Source organism: Harpia harpyja, chromosome 14 (genome assembly GCF_026419915.1).
Source record: "Harpia harpyja isolate bHarHar1 chromosome 14, bHarHar1 primary haplotype, whole genome shotgun sequence".
Classification (NCBI taxonomy): domain Eukaryota; kingdom Metazoa; phylum Chordata; class Aves; order Accipitriformes; family Accipitridae; genus Harpia; species Harpia harpyja.
In genome coordinates this window covers 308,789-328,084 of record NC_068953.1, presented here as the reverse complement: position 1 = coordinate 328,084, position 19,296 = coordinate 308,789, and the positions used below count along the sequence as shown (strand labels likewise).

The 19,296-nt window shown below is 42.0% G+C and overlaps 1 protein-coding gene across 5 annotated transcripts; it reads left to right on the top strand.

The window, feature by feature from the left end:
- The first annotated feature begins 7 nt into the window (after positions 1-7).
- On the top strand, positions 8-17,829 carry GPS1 (G protein pathway suppressor 1). 5 transcript variants are annotated; one of them, XR_008238334.1, is made up of 15 exons: positions 8-117; positions 2,431-2,523; positions 4,496-4,677; positions 5,868-6,032; positions 6,214-6,349; positions 6,514-6,591; positions 6,998-7,058; positions 7,461-7,546; positions 8,011-8,105; positions 9,228-9,333; positions 9,679-9,759; positions 9,887-10,024; positions 10,264-10,398; positions 11,167-16,415; positions 16,584-17,829. XR_008238334.1 is itself a non-coding variant. In XM_052808632.1 (14 exons), the coding sequence occupies exons 1-14, from the start codon at positions 85-87 to the stop codon at positions 11,239-11,241; spliced, it is 1,464 nt and encodes a 487-aa protein (XP_052664592.1). In that variant the 5' UTR covers positions 8-84; the 3' UTR covers positions 11,242-17,829. The 5 variants fall into 5 exon arrangements, 4 of the variants coding, with proteins under 4 accessions (XP_052664592.1, XP_052664594.1, XP_052664593.1 ...); XM_052808632.1 differs by having other exon boundaries at positions 11,167-17,829; XM_052808633.1 differs by lacking the exon at positions 8-117 and adding an exon at positions 358-464 and having other exon boundaries at positions 11,167-17,829.
- Positions 17,830-19,296: the final 1,467 nt, after the last annotated feature.

The window sequence follows — 19,296 nt, the reverse complement described above, 5'->3', positions numbered from 1 at the left end:
CGGCGGCGCGCCACCCGGAAGTGGAAGCCGAGCCGGGGGGAGAGGTGGGGAGGTCGGCCGGAAGTGGCGGTCGTGAGGGGAAGGATGCCGCTGCCCGTCCAGGTCTTTAACTTGCAGGTACGGGGCAACCGCCTCTCGCCGCCCCCGGCAGCGCCATCCCGCCGGGAGCCGCTGCCGCCGCCGCGCCCGGCGTCCCTCCCCCCTCCCGCGCGGTGTCTGACGGCGCGGCCCGGCCCGGCCCTGCCGCGGCCTCCGGGTGGCGCGGCGCGGCCTTCCCCTTCGGCCCCGCGGCTCCCTCGCGGGAAGGGGAGCCGCTCTCGGCTCGCCCTTCCGCCGGGTCTGTCAGTGTCGCTTCCGCCGCCATTGGCGAGGAGCGGCGCCCAGCCGAGCGTCCCCCGGCGCCCGTGGCGTCCCCGCCGCTGCAGCGGGCCCCTTGCTCGATTTTCGCGTTGGACGTGCCGTAGGTAGGGCTTGGGTAGCAGAGGAGGGTGCGATGAGGTGGCGGACGAAGAGGAACTGTGAGTCTGCAGTGCGGGGGGGGAAGCCGCAGGAGCCCAGAGGGGTTCGGTGTACCGAGCCTGGACCCTCGGTGACCGCACAGGCGATCCCTTTGCGAGTTAACTGTCTTTCTTCCCTTTAGCAGCCGGCAAGTTCTCTGTCAGGGCGCAGGGGTGCAGAAAGTCAGGACAGGATGAGGGATAGTTCAGCATCCAGCTCAGCTTCTTCATCAGTGACAGATCTGTACTGCACCCCCTCCAGCAGTAGGTCATGCCTCTTCCTCCCGAGTACAGCAAGAGACTTCAGCTTGAGTGCCAGCTTATCAGCTTGTATGAGGCCTTATGAGGTACCTTCCAACAGGGCGCCCTTCTGGGCTCAGAAAATCTTGGGGAGTAAGCATTATTTTTTTGCTTTGCGAGTAGTTCTTAAGTAAACTTTGCGTTTTCCTTCCAAAATAAAGAGTTAGCTTGAAAATGTCTGAGTTTGTGTGTCCTAGTGGGACTTCCAGCCCACTTGTTGTGTTTTTCCTTGTCTGGGAGTTGAGAGAAATGCAGAGTACAGCCTACCAGCATGGCAGGACACAAATCATTCTGTTCCACCAGCTGGAGTTACTGTTTGTTTCTGTAATGCTGATTTCTAAGGAGTCTCTGTCAGGTTTTTACCATGGTAGGCAAACACAGGCTAAAAAAAAAGCAATCCTGACACTTAGTGATATAAGAAAAGAGATAAGATAGAGAAAAATGGAAAAAGTAATGGTCTCAATGTGTGGTGACTTAAATGTTTTTATGTACAGTTTTCCTGAGTGGTGATCTGGACAATCGAACTCTCCTTTGTACCCTCCCTCCCTTTCCTTCATGCAGACGCAGCAAAATCAATAAAAACAGAAATAATTTGGTGTTGGTGGGGGCAAGGTGGTTGGCATTTTTGTCCTTTCTAAGGTCCACTCGTGCAATTTACCCCAAATCAGGTGTTGCTTGTGGTAATATCTGCACATATTCAGCATTCTATAAGAAAACATTCGCGTTCAGCTTGGTTTTCCTGAGTTTAAACGAGTAATACCTACGGGGAATGTTCAGCATGCTTCTGACTAGGAGGAGGAAAAGAATTTTGTGATAGCATACCAGTTTTGTTTGTGGGACTGCATAGTAGGTTGGTCTTAAATGGGAACATGTACAGTTATTGTATTGATGCAGTTGTACTGAGGTCACTGTACTGGTATGATTCCTTATGTGGTTCAAAGCAGTGCAAGATATACTGGGAGGATAAAATTCTGTTGTTCCTGCACAAGGGAATCTACCTAAACAGTTGGACTCAGATAACTCCAGTAGGATAGCTCAACTGATGGTAAATTTTTGCAGTGCAGATAAATTTTTCCCCAATATTTGTTAGAGATTGTGGAATTGCCATTCTGGATTCTGTTCTTTACATTTTTTAATGCTTTAAAAAAGTGTAACAGTTGTCGTCTTCTCCTCCTGCCCCCCCCCCCCCCCCCCCCCTTTAAGCATTAAAGCAGCTTTGAAAGGTTCTGGTGAATTTTTGGGGTACTTTTTTACTTTTGGAGCTTCTTGAACTGAGTGTTAATGCCTGCTCTTGCCCAAGGAAGAGAAATGGGAATGTCACTTGGAATTTAGGACCCATGCCTGAGATACTTTGTACAATCAGATCTATTGACCCCTTCACTTTCTTGCTTGATAATCTACCATGCAAAATAAAACACTCTGTGCGAATGCTGTGCTGCTTGATTTAGACAAAGCATCATGCTGAGTAGTGGTGTTGCTAGAGAAAAATCCTAAATGTGTCTAAAGACTGAGGAGTGTTTTTTCATTTTTGAAAGTTAATGTGTATTTAAGCAAGTCCTTAATAGATTGAATCACGTAGTTGTTTCCTGCTCAAATGTAATAAGCTACTTTTGACCTCATTTTGCTATTCTAGGGTGCAGTAGAACCCATGCAGATTGACGTGGATCCACAAGAAGATCAGCAAAATGCACCTGATATCAACTATGTGGTGGAGAACCCCACTCTGGTATGTGCTGGTTGAGGGCTAGTGGATTACATTTCTTGGGGATGGCCTCTTCCTTTAAGGTTTTTGAAAAACTCCCTCATTTTACTCCTTGTCAAGTTGTTACTTAGAGATTAATAGATTATCTACAAAGCAAGGTGGGGTAAGAATAGCAGTGACCTCTTCTGTAGCTCCTTGTCACGTACTGACCTCTACTGCACCTTCTGAGGTGAAGGAGGAATTGCTGTTTTGTGACTTGCTGTGAGCTGCCTGTTTGACACAGTTTCCATTCTGAAATAGTTTAGTACATCTCTGATTACTTACAGAGACATCATTCCTTTATTTTGAGGCTTGTTCTTTGAGGAGCAAGGCTCAGGTGCTTTAAGTATATAATTAGGATAGAATTCTTTCATTGTTTGGTCCTCTGGAGACTGGCTAAACCCCATAAAGCTGTAGAGTTATAAAAGGCTGTATTTGCTTATATCAGTTTCTTCAATTTTTAGTTAATGGTTTGAGATTTTGGCCAATTTTTATGTATCAGCTCTGTAACAGTGAGAGATGGGTGTTGCAGAAGAGAACAAAAATGTTAATCAGAAAAAGTTAAAGCAACATTAAAATTGCAAAATAAAGCATTCAGTTAGGAAGCCTTGGATCTCCCATAACCTCTGAAGCTTTAATTTGTTCCTCTTGTCCCTGTGCCTTATAACAGTTGTCACATGATTATTCACTGTTTACTGCACAGCCCTCTTTTTTTTTTTTTTTTTAATTGGGTTCTTTTGGTTGGTTGGTTGGGTTTTTTTGGTTGTTTTTGGTTTTTTTCAGTGTATGACCTGATACCTTGTTTGATTTCATTGCATTTCAATTCTGTTCTGAAGCTAGAGTGATGAAGCAATTATGTTGTGACCTTTATGTCTTTGTTATTACTATAGCATCTAAGTGTTCCACAAAAATTAGAGATTTTCTTTTCACCATAACTGATGTGAAGGACCATAATTCCCCTTTGACATTCAAAGAGCTGAGGAGTAAAGTGAAATTACTCAGTGATTTCAGGAGTATTGTGCACCATCAGGCATGAAACTGTGGAAGAAAGAATGCTCCTGCCTTTGTATTTTTCAAGTTCTGTAGCAAATAAAGCAGGAATCCTAAATGCAAATTTTCAGTGTACGCAGTTCTGTTTCAGTCTCAGAGCAAGATCATTCTTGCACTGAATCAGGCAAGAGTCATGTTAGAAAATGCTACTGTAATATCTATAGCAGTATCTTAATTTAGACATACAGGGGTGAGGGAGTCAGAGTGACATAGGATGCATATTAAATGTGGATGGGCAACCTGAATCTAGTGTTTCCTACTGCCTGAATGCTTGACTTTGCCCTGAACATTCTCCTATGGTTGTTAGCATGTGTACTTCTGTTTTTAGGAAATCTCCCTGCAATGCCATATCATATCTTTACTAGATGTTTTGTGCTCCTCTTCTCCCCCGCCCACCCCAAGGCTTAACATCTGTTAAGCATTCAGAATTTAAACCTCAGATCCTTCCTCAAGAGTAAGAGACTCTGTTTGTTCTCAAAGGAGATGTTTTAAGAAATTAGTATGAGGAAAAGAATGCAATTGTCGTATGGAAACTATTTTTCAAGGAAAAACTACATCTGTAATGGTTGTCTGGTTTAGGAAACTTCAGCTCAAATGATGGAATCTTGACAAAATTATTAACAGGCGATATAACTGATGCTTAGAGTGGGTGAGCTGATTAGCCTTAACGGACAGCATCAGAACTGAAATAAAAAAAGATGAATTGTAATGTACTGTATATTTCTGAGGAAATTACTAACATCTGAAGAAAGCAGAAATGGAATAATCTTACCTGATTTTTTATTTGTCTGAGTCAGTTGCCCTTTGTGAAGGGGTCAGGACTGCAGGAAAACCTGTGCTGGTCACAGTGTAGTAGCCTGATTTAGTGTTGCCATCTTCGCTTTCTAAGACAAAGTTTTGTTTGCAGGATTTGGAGCAGTATGCGTCCAGCTACAGTGGTCTGATGCGAATTGAGCGGCTGCAGTTCATTGCTGATCACTGCCCACAGCTGCGGGTGGAAGCTCTCAAGATGGCACTGTCATTTGTGCAGAGAACTTTCAATGTTGATGTGTATGAAGAAATCCACAGAAAGCTGTCTGAGGCCACCAGGTACTAAGAGATCATGGGAACCTTGGGAGCTTTTTTGACTTAAGACTGGTGTGCCACAATGGGGGACTTTGCATGTAATACTAGCAAATTGTCTTTGCCTTTAGAATTTGATAGCAGTGAAATGTGTGTGTGCAGGCCTAAGGTCTCATGCTTTTTTAAAAGATTAAACACAGAAGACATTATCTCGTTCTGAAGTGTTAGTGTTTTAAAAAGCTATAGGTAGATATCAAGGAGAGTTTAGTCCTTGCAAATGCTTGAAATATTAATGAACACAGTTGTCTTTCCTTAGGTAGATAACGGAGATGAAGCCTCTTCCAGATGCTCTTGTGTTCATAAATTAAAACCTTATCTAACTGTTTGCCTTGGTTTGGTTTGGTGTGTCTGTCCCCCCCCTCCCCCCCCAACAGGTTTGCTATTAAGGGTAGCCTTTGATACTTCACTTATCCATCCACACTTCCTGTCTTTGCATTATTTTTGTTGCTATGCATATTTGTTGATTTCTTGTCTGTTTTGCCCTGGGAGTCTTTACCATGTGTGTGACAGTATGTTCATTGCTTTCTTTTATGTGAAAAGGACTGTTGGTAAAAAACCAACCAAACAAGCAATCCCCCCAGAAAACTCAGAACGTGTTTTTCTGTTTAAGATCGTGGAAAGTGAGTTCAGTGCAAGTAGATATGTTGATCTGAGCTGGATGGAAAAAGAAGTTGCATAGTATCTGTGCAGTGTAGCTTTGTTATCAAGCCATTGCAACATAGCTGGGGAGAGAACTTGTAAACATGTGCACGCTGTGTCCCATACAGAGATGTTTGATGGGATTCAATGACTCTTTAGAGTCATTAAATACTTTCATAGAATGTAATAATTCATTGCAGCACTGTTACTAACTTGCTTTCAGCTGATTTATAGAGCAGGTTGTTTCTTTAAAATTAGCAATGACTTGCTTGTTAATAAAATACCTGTGAAAGATCATTAGGATAATTTTGAGAAGAATTTGTAAATATCTGTGATGCTTACGTTGCTGTTTTCACTGGAAATCTTAGCAGTCTTCTTTCCGCACCATCCTCGTTTTCTCTTTCGTCTATTTTGTGTATGCAGTACTGTTTGTTAGGGTAACAGTGCCGGGTACTTAGCAGACCTCTGTTTTGAAAAGTTTGCAGCATAACAGCCCCATTCAAACTCTTTCATTTCAGAGAACTGCAGAATACACCTGATGCTGTCCCTGATAGTGGAATTGAACCCCCTCCTCTTGACACAGCTTGGGTTGAAGCTACACGCAAAAAAGCTCTTCTTAAACTGGAGAAACTCGACACAGATCTGAAAAATTACAAAGGGAACTCCATCAAGGAGAGTATCAGGTGAGATGCAGAAGGCTCTGCTGGAGCAAGGAAGAGCATTTTGCTCCTCCAGGCACCTAACACAGGATGTCAGCTGCATTCAGTGCCTTAGGTCAGTGTGTTGAGTTACTTGTTTGGAACAAACTGACTGTGTTGCTTTCTGAGCACACAGTTCATTGGTATTTTAATTCCTGTGCTCCAGGAGAGGCCATGATGACTTAGGTGATCATTACCTTGACTGTGGGGACCTCAGCAACGCTCTCAAGTGTTACTCGCGAGCCCGTGATTACTGCACCAGTGCTAAACATGTTATCAACATGTGTCTCAATGTCATCAAGGTAGGAAGGTTTGCAAGAAATGGTATTTGGTGTCTTTCTGGTATCTGCTGTAAAGTCCACCTGTACTTTGCTCTGATTATACCTCTTGTGTCTGCAAGGATACTGCTTATCTAAGTAACACCACTTATCCATGCCTATTCTACACTGTTTCTGGCTCTCTACAGGTCAGTGTCTACCTCCAGAATTGGTCTCATGTTCTGAGCTATGTAAGCAAGGCTGAGTCTACACCAGAAATTGCAGAAGTAAGGTCCTGCTTTTTAACTTGCATGAGTTTTCCCTTTGTTTTCTTTCTCCAAAATTTGTAAAACTATTTATTCCTTTCCCCCGTCATGACTTGGTCTCTGTAAGACTCCCTTCTTCTTGCAGTCCATTCTTCCTCTAATCCAGCCTCCTTGGCTGCTGTAGTATTTCCTTTGAGATTTGTTGTTGCTTTTCTCCCATGATAGGTGTGTAGGAAATCTGACTCATGGTAAAAACCGAGAGACGTCCCATCCTCAGTTCTTGCCATAGTTCCCAAGACAAATAAGATGAAGTTATCATGCTGCTGAGATTTGCAAGTTACTTATTAGGATGAAGTATCCCAAGGGCAGTTGTAATCAAAATGGTTTTCATACTGCTTGCTCACTACTGCTTTTTCTTATCCTTTAGCAAAGAGGAGAAAGAGACAGCCAGACACAAGCAATTCTCACCAAACTGAAATGTGCAGCAGGTGAGTGAATCCTTCAGCTTCCTGTATTGTCTGCAGGTCTTTCTACCTGTTAGCTGTCCATAGGGCTCTATGACAACAGTGTGTGCTTGGTTTATTTTTTTCTCTCAGATTTGACAGACTTTGTAGTTTCTCACCAGAAACGCAAAATTTAATAAAGCTGATGAGATGGAACTGCTGACTTGTTTTTGCCATTTCTTTTTTCTCCCTAACTTTCTTCAGAGAGGATGCCAGTGTGAGTCAAGGTAGTTCAAAGGATGCTAGATACTGTCTGAGAGTCGCATTTCACTTCAATAGTGAAGGCACTAGCAACCACGTGGGGGCCTGTCCTCCTCCCCAGATTTTGCAATTTCTCCTAATTTGTATATTATCGTAAACAAAGAACTAACTTTTTCTGGTTCCTAGGCTTGGCCGAACTAGCTGCTCGGAAGTACAAACAGGCAGCAAAGTGCTTCTTGTTGGCATCATTTGATCACTGTGATTTCCCTGAGGTGAGGACCAAGAGGGAGCTGTGTGCAGGTGTTGGAGGGGATGTAATTCTTCTAAGTATCAGGTTGTAAACTTCACATATTGTAGTTATTCTCACAGCACTCCTGTATAGTTTGGCTGTGAACTGTGGGGTTTTTGTGTTTTTTGTTTTGTTTTTTTAAAAAAGTCTCTGGTTTTGGGTTCTCTAAATGATCTACTCTAGATCACATAGGAATTACCTGTGAGATTTGTGTATCTGTGTAGCTCGATCAAAAGACTGGCTGTTGGAATTGGTTTCTGATCTCTTAGCAGTGGACCATCACTCCTCAGGCTCTGGGTGAATGCCTGAGAGCATGCTGAGTGGTTCCACTGCATTTGACAAGGACTAATCTTCTCACTGCGTGAAGGAAAGGCCTGGGGTAGAATACTTAATTCCAACCTTCTGCCATTTTAGTAGTCAGTGACGGCTTTCTCTCTCTCTCTCTAGCTGTTATCTCCTAGCAATGTGGCTGTGTATGGTGGTCTCTGTGCCCTTGCTACCTTTGACCGTCAGGAACTGCAACGAAATGTTATCTCCAGCAGGTAAGTGATGCCTTGGGAGCAGTTTGTACGTACTGGACATCTTTTGGGACGTGGGACTTTGGTTGAAAGTGGATTCTGACAGGAGTAATAGCTTTCTCGTGCAGGAGAGAAAGAATCACTGAGCCTTAGTTTGGCTTTAGCATTAAGTGACGTTTCACTGTGTAAAACACAGTGGTTAATCAGAGCTGAAATTTTCGTAGTATAATGGAAGTTTCCAACCCAGGTCAAATCCAACATCTACATAGCCCAATTTTCTATCTCCATCAGCAGTCCATATCAGATATTAAATCAGAGAGATAGAGCCCTACAGAAGGCAGCTGTAAGATAATTTGCCTTCATGTTACCACTTGTTCTGGTGTACGTTAATCATATTAATACAATTTAATAATTGTTAATACAACTTGCAGTGTAATCTAGCTATGACACATACAAGGTTAAGAGAATTACAGTCTTTGGAAGAAAATGGACATTTGTATGTCATAGATTGAATTACAATGATACTGAATTCCTGTCAGCTAAGTGTATGGAAGCACTCATTTTAAATTGATGTGGAAAAAGGGTTGTTACTCTGACTTTTTTTATTGGCTGATTCGTAGGGTGAGATCCCAAGGTTTGGAAATCTGTGATGGAGAATTGGGAGAGCGCTGAGAGAGTGTGCATCCCAAAGATCTCCCACACTTATTATAGGTTATTTTCCTGAGACAGTTGCATGCTTAACCTACCTATGGAATGCTGTGCTTAGTGAAGGCTGTGCTTTGAAAGGGAACACAAAGCTGGGCAGCACAGACTACAGTGCATGCACAGATGTGGCCTATGTTTTCTGGTGGTGTGTCCTGATTTTGACCTATTCCCACTCATTTTTTTGTGGACAAACACTTCTACTGCTTGGTTTCTCAAAAGTCTCTTGCCTTCCTTTGCCATAGCTCTGATGCTGTGCTGCATCTCTCTGTGTTCCAGGCTCCCAGCCCTGCTGAAAATGGGCTGTCTGGTCTGTTAGAGAGTAAATTCTTGGAATCTTCAAATGATAGTGACACTTTGTAACTTTGCAACTTGGAGTGATGGGGTTGTGGGGTATTTAAGTGGTGGGTTCCAACGTCTGATCACTGCCATCTTCATCTGTAGCTCCTTCAAATTGTTTTTGGAGCTGGAGCCACAGGTTCGTGACATCATCTTCAAGTTTTATGAATCTAAATATGCTTCATGCCTGAAGATGCTGGATGAGATGAAGGTGAGTTGCAGGGGAGCAGTGCACAACAGACCCTAAAAGTTCCCTTTGCCTAGCCTTTTGTGAGAAGCAGTGATAGTTAAAAGTAGCTACTAAGAGCGTTCAGGTCTTCTGTGTCTTCTGTCTCCTGACGTGGTGAATGGGAGTAGTTTAGCAGTAGAGGGTGAGGAGAAATGATAAATTTTTGAAATATATTGCTAGTTCTTTTATTCACTCTTGTTTTATGGTATTGTCTTGCTGTAGTGTAGTATCCTTAAGGTTTAAGTATATACACATATGTTTCAGAACATAGGAATAATGCATTTTTCCAGGCTGCTTCTCAGCTTCTGATGTGTTTTTTTTGCACAGGACAACCTGCTGCTGGATATGTACCTTGCACCTCATGTCAGGACACTTTATACCCAGATTCGAAATCGTGCCCTTATCCAGGTAATCGTTCCTGTAATCCTGAGAGGTGGATGAACAGTGAGATAGGCCATGTCTTTGTAGTTCCTTTTCCCATGGCTTTTCAGAGGCTGGGGAGTACGCTTGGCAACTGAATATTTTCTTCTTCTAGTACTTCAGCCCCTATGTGTCGGCAGACATGCGCAAGATGGCTACTGCTTTTAATACCACAGTGGCTGCTCTGGAAGATGAACTTACTCAGCTTATCCTGGAGGGACTGATCAATGCCAGAATAGACTCGCACAGTAAGGTGAGTGCATCTGAGCCACAGATTATAGACTGAACAGATGTAGTAAGAGTAGAAACTCACCATTCTTTGGACACTTTGAAGTTGCATTCATCTGTTGTGACTGGTATTTTCAGGAGGGCTGATCTGTGTGTAAACTCTTGACTCCGTGATACCTTAGCTTTGCTCCCTTGTGCAGAAGGGGCTTCCTGCTGTGGAAACCTGTTATAGCTCCTGTGTACAGTTCTCTGTATTGGTTACAGATTCTTTATGCTCGAGATGTAGATCAGCGCAGCACAACTTTTGAAAAGTCTTTACTAATGGGTAAAGAGTTTCAGCGACGTGCCAAAGCTATGATCCTGCGAGCTGCAGTCCTGCGCAACCAGATACATGTCAAGGTATGGGCATGTTAAGTATGGACTTTGAGACAGTATTAAGATTTTTAATTATTTTTTTTTTTAACAAAATATAAAAGTTGGTGAATTGAAGATTCTGGAGGGGAATGGATTTATTGTGTTCATGACTGGACAAATTCTTACAATAGTAAATACTAAATATATAAGGAACAAGTGTTTTTAGCCAATACATTGACCTGCTTGTACAACGCAGAATGTCCTTCGAAGTTTATCTGCTTGGGTTGATTCTAACTAATTCATTCCGACTAATTCTTCATACACATATCTTTTATCTTATCAAAACAAAGATTGATTGAAGTAAGTTTTTTTTTTTTTTTTTTAGTAGAGGAAGTAAAAAATGCATGAATTGCTTGGAGTATTCCTTCCAGGATGCAGTTCCAAAAGAATGCCCTTAGGGAGGATAGGCCATCTGCCACAGAATGTATTAAATTCTATAGTATATTAATCTCTGTGATAACTAAATGCCAGATAGGATTCAACTTCTGGGGCCAACAGCACCTTGTGCATAGCAAATAAGAGTGGCTTAAAAGTTCTGGTTTGACGTTTTTAGGAACAGTTCTTGTGAACTGTAACTGTAGTAGTTGTAAACACAAAGCTTTTGCAAAGCCATCATTATATATGAGTTGGTGGTATGCTCTCCCCCTGCTGGTATCCTGCTGTGCTTCACCTGTGCTTCATTTGGTCTCTCAGGAAGCACTCTGCAGGATATTTACACATCACTAACTAGGATGTGTTTTGGTCTTGTTGCAGTCTCCTCCGAGAGAAGGTAGCCAAGGGGAGCTTACTCCAGCTAACAGCCAGTCCAGGATGAGCACCAACATGTGAAAAACTTCGTGCACTACCAAAAGAAATGGTCCCTCCAGGACTGTACCCAGTGTCTCACCCACTAACTGCTGAGCTTCACAAACTGTCCCTGTCTCCCTCACTTCTTGCTTGGATTGAGAGGGTCAGGGCTGATGGTGGATAATATGAATATTCCAATAACTTCAGTTCTTGAAAAGAAATTCTTTCTAAAAACAGCATCCCTGCAATGGGTCATCATTTCAGTTTTGGTAGAACATCTTCCTTCATTCTCCTTCTTCCACTGCTCCATAAAGAGCTGTCAGGTTATTCATACAGATGCCGATTTGAGAGTTTTTCAGCTGCTATTAGTTTTCTTGTTTCAAAGCTGCAAAAATAGTTAGTGTGAAGTTGAATGGACAGGCGTGATCTAAGATGAATTTCGCTGGCCTGAAAGTACTGCCTTGATTCTGAGCAATGCTGAGCTTTCTGTTTATTCCAGATAAACTTGCAAGTGCATTGCTCTCAATTATGGAGCTAGAGTTCTGATGGGAGAGGAGATTTCCTTTGAGAAACTCGTAATGATTTTTGACCTACACCAGAAAACATGGCACTGCTTCCATGCATTTGGTCACAGGCCTTTATTTTAGGGTGTTATGTTTACCTGGATCCAGGTTCTTTGTCTCCGGTCTCTGTTTTTAAAGACCTGTTTCCTGATGTGTTTCCCACTTGTGCATGACCTGGCTTTGGGGTCCAGTGTTATCATAGCAGTAAATCTCTACTTCATGCAAATATTGCTGCTTGTCCAGTCTTACTGCCATAGTGTGTGATGGTTTCCCAACATGTGCAACAGTTGCTTCTGGTAGCATGGATAAATGCCATAAAATACCACTCAAGTCCTGTGGAAGAGCTGAAAGCAGCCAATCTAGGTGCCCGCTCTCCAGGTGCATTTATTCTGCTTTTCCTTTTATAAAGGGAGTAAAGGTGGCAGCCCAGGTGTGTGCGTGTTCTGTGTTAATGAAAGGAGATATGCACTGAATTTTCTGAAGTCACTGCAGCCTTGCATTCCATCTAATCCATAAGGCAAGCTAAGAATTTTGATCCAGCCCTGACTGGTCTGGCAACTGACTACAGATGTTACTGTTAATGTGTTAATGCTTTTTTTTTTTTTTTTTTTTTTTTTTTTTTAAATAAGTTGTTATATCTAGTGCATTAAACAGCAGGATTAAAAAGTTCTGAGTATTTGGAGTTTTGTGTTAAAGTTGAGTTTTAGGTATTTTGATCTCAAGCCATAGATTTTTTGCTAAGCTTGATGATGTTTTGTAGGCCATTGTATTTTGCTTTCTGATCTGGTTGGAGATGTAGCTTGGATGAACTGTGAAGAAAGTGCAATTTGAGGGAATGTTCTAACAACAAAATTCCTGGACTGCATTTGCACAGCTGCTGAACTGCACCAGTGCGCTCTCCTTCTGGCTTTCAGTGCTTTTTATGACGTAGGTGCTGAAAATGGAAGCAATAGTTCCTGTGAGGTCTTTGGTTAAATGTTTTCCATTTGGCATGGAAAAGTTCTCCAGTTTTTGAGGGGAGGAAAAAGAGAGCTAGTTAATCAAGAACTTTGAGTCAGGCATCACTGCTGGCCAGTTTAGTGAGAAAGGCAAGTTGAGTCCTCAGGTAAATTGCTGTACATCCTTGTAGAAGTGCTGGGAAAGTAATTTTAATGCCTTCTGCTCCTGCTGAAGGAAAGCCATTCAGTCCTATAATACTATTTAAACATTCTGGGTTTCTTCCTGAAATGGGCTACTGGTCCTGTTTCTAAGGAGAAGATCTTATGCTTTGCTCTTGAAAAGATATTTTTGCAACCAAATTAAGTAAGTGCATCGTGTCATCTGGCTATCTTTGCTCACATACAGCTTCCGCTCTCTTGATTTTATTAGATTAATTTTGTTCCTTCCTGAAGGCTTTCTACTGGAGGAATCCTCCATTGTAAATGGACATCTTCAGCACACTGACTTGAGAGTCTCTGCTCTTCCAGACACTAGCGCTTGTCCACTCTCGGGAAGTGGCAGCTGGAAGCACATGTCCTTTAGCAGTCAGCATGGAGCCCACGAGGTGGCAACAGCAGTTTCCAGCTCTTGCTGTGGCCCGAGGCAGTTCCGTAGCTGGGGCAGAGGTGATCAGTTTCTTCTCTCCAGACAAAAATGCTTACAACCTCTTTTGGACAGATAGAGCATTTCTTTTTTATTGCTTAGTTCATTGGCACTGTTCAATAGTGTATGTTTTTGTATAGAATTATTGGCACGTAACTCTTCTCTTTAGCCTGTGAAAGAAGCTGCTGTTGCTTTAGGATCTTGTAGATGTGAGTCGGGGCTGTCCAGGCATATTTATTCTAGATACTGTTCAATGCCTGCTTCAGTCCAGTCCAAAAATCAGGAAATAACAACAGAGCACAGATATAGTTCTGTATAACGTGCATTCATAAGCAGTCTCCCCCAGTGAAAGATGATTCTTACCTTAAATTTCTAGAGTAATTTCCATTCTTACCTTAAATTTCTAAGTAATTTCCCAAGTGATAAATGGGAAAATAGTGACTCAGAATGAATTTCCAGTGATTCCTTGTGACCACCAAGGTAATTCAGTGGATGAAGTTTTGTGGGATCTGCAGCATGTTGGTATGTCTAGGATATGTTCAGAGGAACTTATTTAAGTGGATTTCATGAACTTGTGCAGCACCTTTTTGTTGATGAGGAAGGGGATGCCAGTGGTAGGCCATAATTGATGGTGTCCTCATGCAGTGTAAATCCTGCTTTCTTTACCTGACCTAGCTAGGGATAAAAGAAAACCAGCTGGAAAGAACCTGGTTCTTTTGGTGAAGGCAGTTTTAATTAGCACAGCTAATTTTAGTGGTAATGTAAAAACTGCCATTATGAGATTTGTGTTGGGAGTCGTTGGGGATGTTTGGTAATTATCTGGCTAGAATTTGTCCAGCATAGTGGTGTGTGTTGCTAAGATTTGTAGAGGGAGGTCTGTAAGAGAGGGAGATTATATTACTGCTTGGACTGTGGCTGGGTGCAGCATCACCTGTAAGCTACTGTCATCCGAGAGACTTCAGTGGATGAAGGAGAAAGTAATAGAGTTCTGTCTTTGCCCTGTGCTATGCATGTATGATCTGTACATTGGTTTCTGGGACACTGCCATAATGGTCTTATGGATGCTGCCATTTCCTAACTTAGTTGAAATTTCAGCATTGTTCCATCCTCTGGACGACTCCCAAAACTGCCACCGAATAATGTATTATTTCTGATACATGCAATGTAGTATAAACTTTCAGAAAAACAAATGAGGAAACTTTAACAATAGCAACAATGCTTCTGACAAAGACCCATCATGCATGGGTGCAAAGTGCTGGTCAAGCATTGATATTTTTTGTTTGTTTGTTTTTTGGTTTTTTGGTTTTTTTTCCTTGTTTTTAATAGTAAAGCCAACTTAATTTGTGTATTCAAGGTTCTTATGCCATCTCCTTCATTACTTTTTCTGTGAAGCAGATGACAATGGGGGAGCAGTGTCCTCCACAGGACAGTGCTCTTAGTATTTTCTTGTGCCACCCGCTTGTGAGAGCTGAGACTTACACAAGGCAGCATTTCATTTTTTCAGTAGTCCATCAACTGTGAATTTGCAGTAGGGTGAAAAACACCAAACTGGTATGGAACTGACATCGCGTATCTCTGATGCTGTTAGGAAATAGGGGATGAATTACTCTCTGCTTTGCAAATGAGCTTTGTACTTCAACTGATATTTTGGCTTCTCCATTCCTATGGATCTGTGAATTCCATTCAACGTTTCATAGTGTCTGATAGAACAACCTGGCTTTAGATTATCTCATAGGATAACTTGATCAGGCTAAATTAATTAGATAGGGAACAGAAACTGGCTTAATAGGGTATGTCAACTTCTAACAGAAATGTATGAGATTCAGTAGTTAGAAGTTTGGTAAATTCATAATGCAAGTAAGACCGTTTCTTGGCAGCAAAGAAATAATGCAAGCTTAGGCTTCAGTAGACTTACTGAAAGTTACAGACTGAAGGGTAGCTGCAGAAGCCAGAGATGGTCTAATTCAAACAAGAATTCAAGTGGCAAGACCTGAAAATCTGTCTTATGTGGTAGATCAGGCTAGGTAATCTTGCTGTCCTTGATCCCACAGATACCACTGTTTCAGTTCTATAATAGTTCTGCAGCTATAGCTTTGACTATTATACTCCATGTGCCTGTAGTTTATGTGACTGTGAAGTCTATGTGTACCTAAAGTTTGTACCCTGTAAATATGCACTGAGATCCAGGGTTTTCAATCTTTGTTTTGATGTACTTCTTTTTTTTTTTTTTTTAATTCTCTGATATCTCATCTCGTAAGCTGTTTGCCAAATAAAGGCAGTTGGCTTTCTTTGTCAGGTGAACTATTACTACTTCTTCTTGTGTGCCTCTGAAAATGGATTTAGATGCAAGAATCCAATCTCCCTTAAACCCAAAGACTGAGGATCATTTTCACCATCATTCTACATGCAGAGCACTGCTTTTTCCTCCCCCTACTTCCATTAAAATTAAATAGTGTATATCTTCTTGAGGGACGGTGAAACAGAAACAAAATAGGACATTACCTTGCTGAGTTGGCTGGCTGCAATTTTTTGATTAAACAGGATAGTTAGTATATTGCCTAGCCTGGAAGTAATCCCTAGTTAGTGTAGGTGCAGGTGTACCCAGCACGAATGGTAAATGGCTCGTCTTTACTCATGTTGTAATAGTGCCTAATCCACAAGCATTGTTTATTAAGAAATTGATACAATGGTCATCTTTACCTTATAAATTGCAAGGTTATCATCTTCTAGAATGTCTGTTGAAAGGTCAGATTGCAACTTTTCTTTCCATTAGTGTGGTGATGTGTAGTTAGATGCACAAAGGGAGTTTTGTGTTGCAGTGCCTAACTGAACAGTATTGCAGTCCTGTGTTAGGAGCACTGCAGTCTTCTGCCATGTCACGGGACAGGACCTAACAAGATAAGTGTGCATCCATCTGCCTTGCCTATTAAGAAATGCCTTGGAAGAGGGGGTGGGGACGAATATGCCTTAAATACTAATTCTGTATAGAAATGTGTCCAATTAGGATTCTCAAGTATAAGGCCCTTCCTGAATTTAGGAGCCTAAAGCCAGCTTGATCCTTTCTTCACACTGGTAAGTGATTCTGTGATGAGACTGTACTTGTGAGAGATGTGTTCTAAAATCCCACTGTGTTAATATAACCCAAATCTCTCACATAGCACCAGTCTGCTACTATGTTGTAACAGTGGATGTTTCTCATGCAAATGCCTTTTCTGACTTTGTGAATTTTCTCTGGCACAGTGAGCAGGAGAATGACTGAGCTTTCTGATGTTTTTGGGAAACTGTGTAAACGGTAAGCAATTTGAAATTCCATGATAATGAACATTTAGCTTTTTATTAGAAGAGGGGCTTTTTGAACAGACCGGGGAACTCCGAATACTTGACAGCCTTAAAGTCTATGCCTGTATGAGGGACGAAGTGGACTGTTTGCACAGGAGGTGGGAGACGTGGTTTCAAGTTCCCATCTTTAGATAAGGCAAAGAAGCATTTTTAAACTTGGTTCTCCCACACTAATCACTGGGCTATTTGGTAGATGCCATACCCTTTCCCTCCCCCTCGGTTTCTGTGCTAGTTCCAATTCACAAGACAAGCTAGAGTAACACCTACCAGCTTAGTGTCTAAACTTGATTTGAATACAAGGGTAGTCAGAAATTGTGAAAGCTGCTGGAAGTCTTGGTTAGCAAGCTGATTAAGGTTGGAAGATGCTATTCCCAGAACATCATGGAAAATATTTTGTTCAAGTAACGAGCAAATGAAATGGGAAGACTCAATAGGAGAGTTTGAACTACTTTTATTGTCATAATCTGTAGAAAGCCACAACTAAATGTTAGGCAGCATTTAAGTCCAGCCTCCAAATGGATATGAAGTTCTTACCTCTTGTGGTCCCTCTAGAAGATTTAGTGTGAATGAATGGGAACAGCTAGATAAAAGCTAGCTAGATGTAGACAAATGTCCAGAGGGATTAAGATGTACATGATCATGTGATAGGGAAGGTGCTTGAAGAAACAGCATGGAAAATTTGAACACAGAATAGAATAAAGTGAGCAAAAGGGCGACTGACATAAGGGTAGGCCAAGGCCTCTGCTTCACATATGGTACTCTGCTTAGTGATCTGTTAATCTTGCTTGTGGGCTCTCTTGTTATTAATGCTTTGAATGAGAACGTTTCTCCATGGATTGAATACGTCTACAGCTACTAGTAGTTTAGGGTGTTTTTTCAGCATTCTGTTCCAGTCCATGTATGAACTCATGACTGTAAACTATAACATAGTTTGTAATGCAGGTTAAGAAATATAAACTGATCTTGCCAGGGCTCCAGGGGGCGTGTGTACACGTGCATGCATGAACACACACACGCATAAGCAGGGAGCAGTTGTTGAGAAGTCAAAAAAAGTGTTAAAAATGGTTTATAAAATAATCAGGGCATGCTGTTATCTCCTGATTCCTGAAAGTGCTGTGTTTCTGTCATTAAAAAAAAAAAGTCTTGAGCCCCTCTTTTGCTTGGGGGTGGGGCAGGGAAGGGTCTTCCCTCTTTTCAGAAATGCATGATGCTGCATTTGTTTTCTGACCTTGGAGGCACTTTTGATTTTTGGTTTATTACTGTTCAGTAATCTTTCTTTTCCAAGGCAAGGGCTCTTAGGCGCTGAGATGACACTTTGCCAGTGCTTTATGCAGACCTAGTATTCTGGGTGCTGGGTTTCCTGTTCATTTCCTTTCAGACCCAGCGTAACTTCCAAAACGGAGTATCTGACAGATTCTGACAAAGCAGAGGAAGAATCTCTGCAATTGCGATTCTAGAAAAATAAATGTCAGCCAGGTGAAGCATCAAGGAAAAAAAACCACAGAAGTCTCCCTCCTGACTTCTGTCCTCCCAGTTGTGTCCAAAACAGCTATACCATGTCCAGCATTGATGCTAAATGACCTATTTTATTTTAAATTTGTGTAAGGTACACGCCTAAGTCGGCTCCAATCTGTGGAGGTTCTGTTGCACAGGCTGAACATAAGGACACATAGCACCAGCTAAAACAGGATGAGCTGTTTTGTTTGTGAAATGAAGTGGCTGCCCATCCAGCCAAACCATCAACTGTTCAGAACCATAGACCAGAAAGTGGTAATACAGAGTATCCACTCAGAGTACCTTACTACATACTTGCTACACATTGTGTTGGCAATTTGCTTGCTTTATTTGCTTACAGAACTGACAGCTTGACCACAATATAATTGCTTGTTACTGGCCAGTACAGTGCTGCAGTAGGCTGTTAGAGAAATGTTAGGTTATACACCAGCCTAGAATAAATTAAAATAAAACAAAAAAGACCAGTTATGAATAAAGCCTGCCTCCATAGAGGCAAACTTACTGGCTTAAAACAGGCATACTTTAGCAAGCAGGGCATGCTCGTAAACATATGCCAAATCTCTTGATGGTCTGGCCATGTGAAGCAGAGGTTTGACTTGCTGGAACCAGGTTCTTGGATAGTGCAGTGGTTGGGACTGATACCCATCAGAGTCTGACACGCTCTCAGTTGCAGGCAAACCATTTTAGATGGGCAGGAATGGTTGCTCAGGACCCAGGTGAGGCATGTAACCCTGTGTGATCCTCCCCCCTGCCTCCCACCCCATTTCCTTCTTTCTCCTACCCATTCCCCCACACCCCCTGGGCTTTTTTTTTTTTTTTTTTTTCTTCTTTTCCTCCTTAATGCCCTCCCTGCCCCTCCCCCCTTTTCTCCACTTCCCTTGGAAGAACAGTAGTTTAAGACTGGCTAATTTTACAGTTAAAAGCTCTAGTGCTCATTCATAACATGCCAGCTTTGCCAGACCAAGCATAGCTAGACTTCATGTTTTACAGGCTCCACAGTGCATCATTGCTTTGTTCCCTTCAGTAGGCTACATGTGACAAGAAGGAAAGCATTAACAGGCCTGCTGCTTTTAGTGTGCTAAGAAGGTGCTAGCAACTC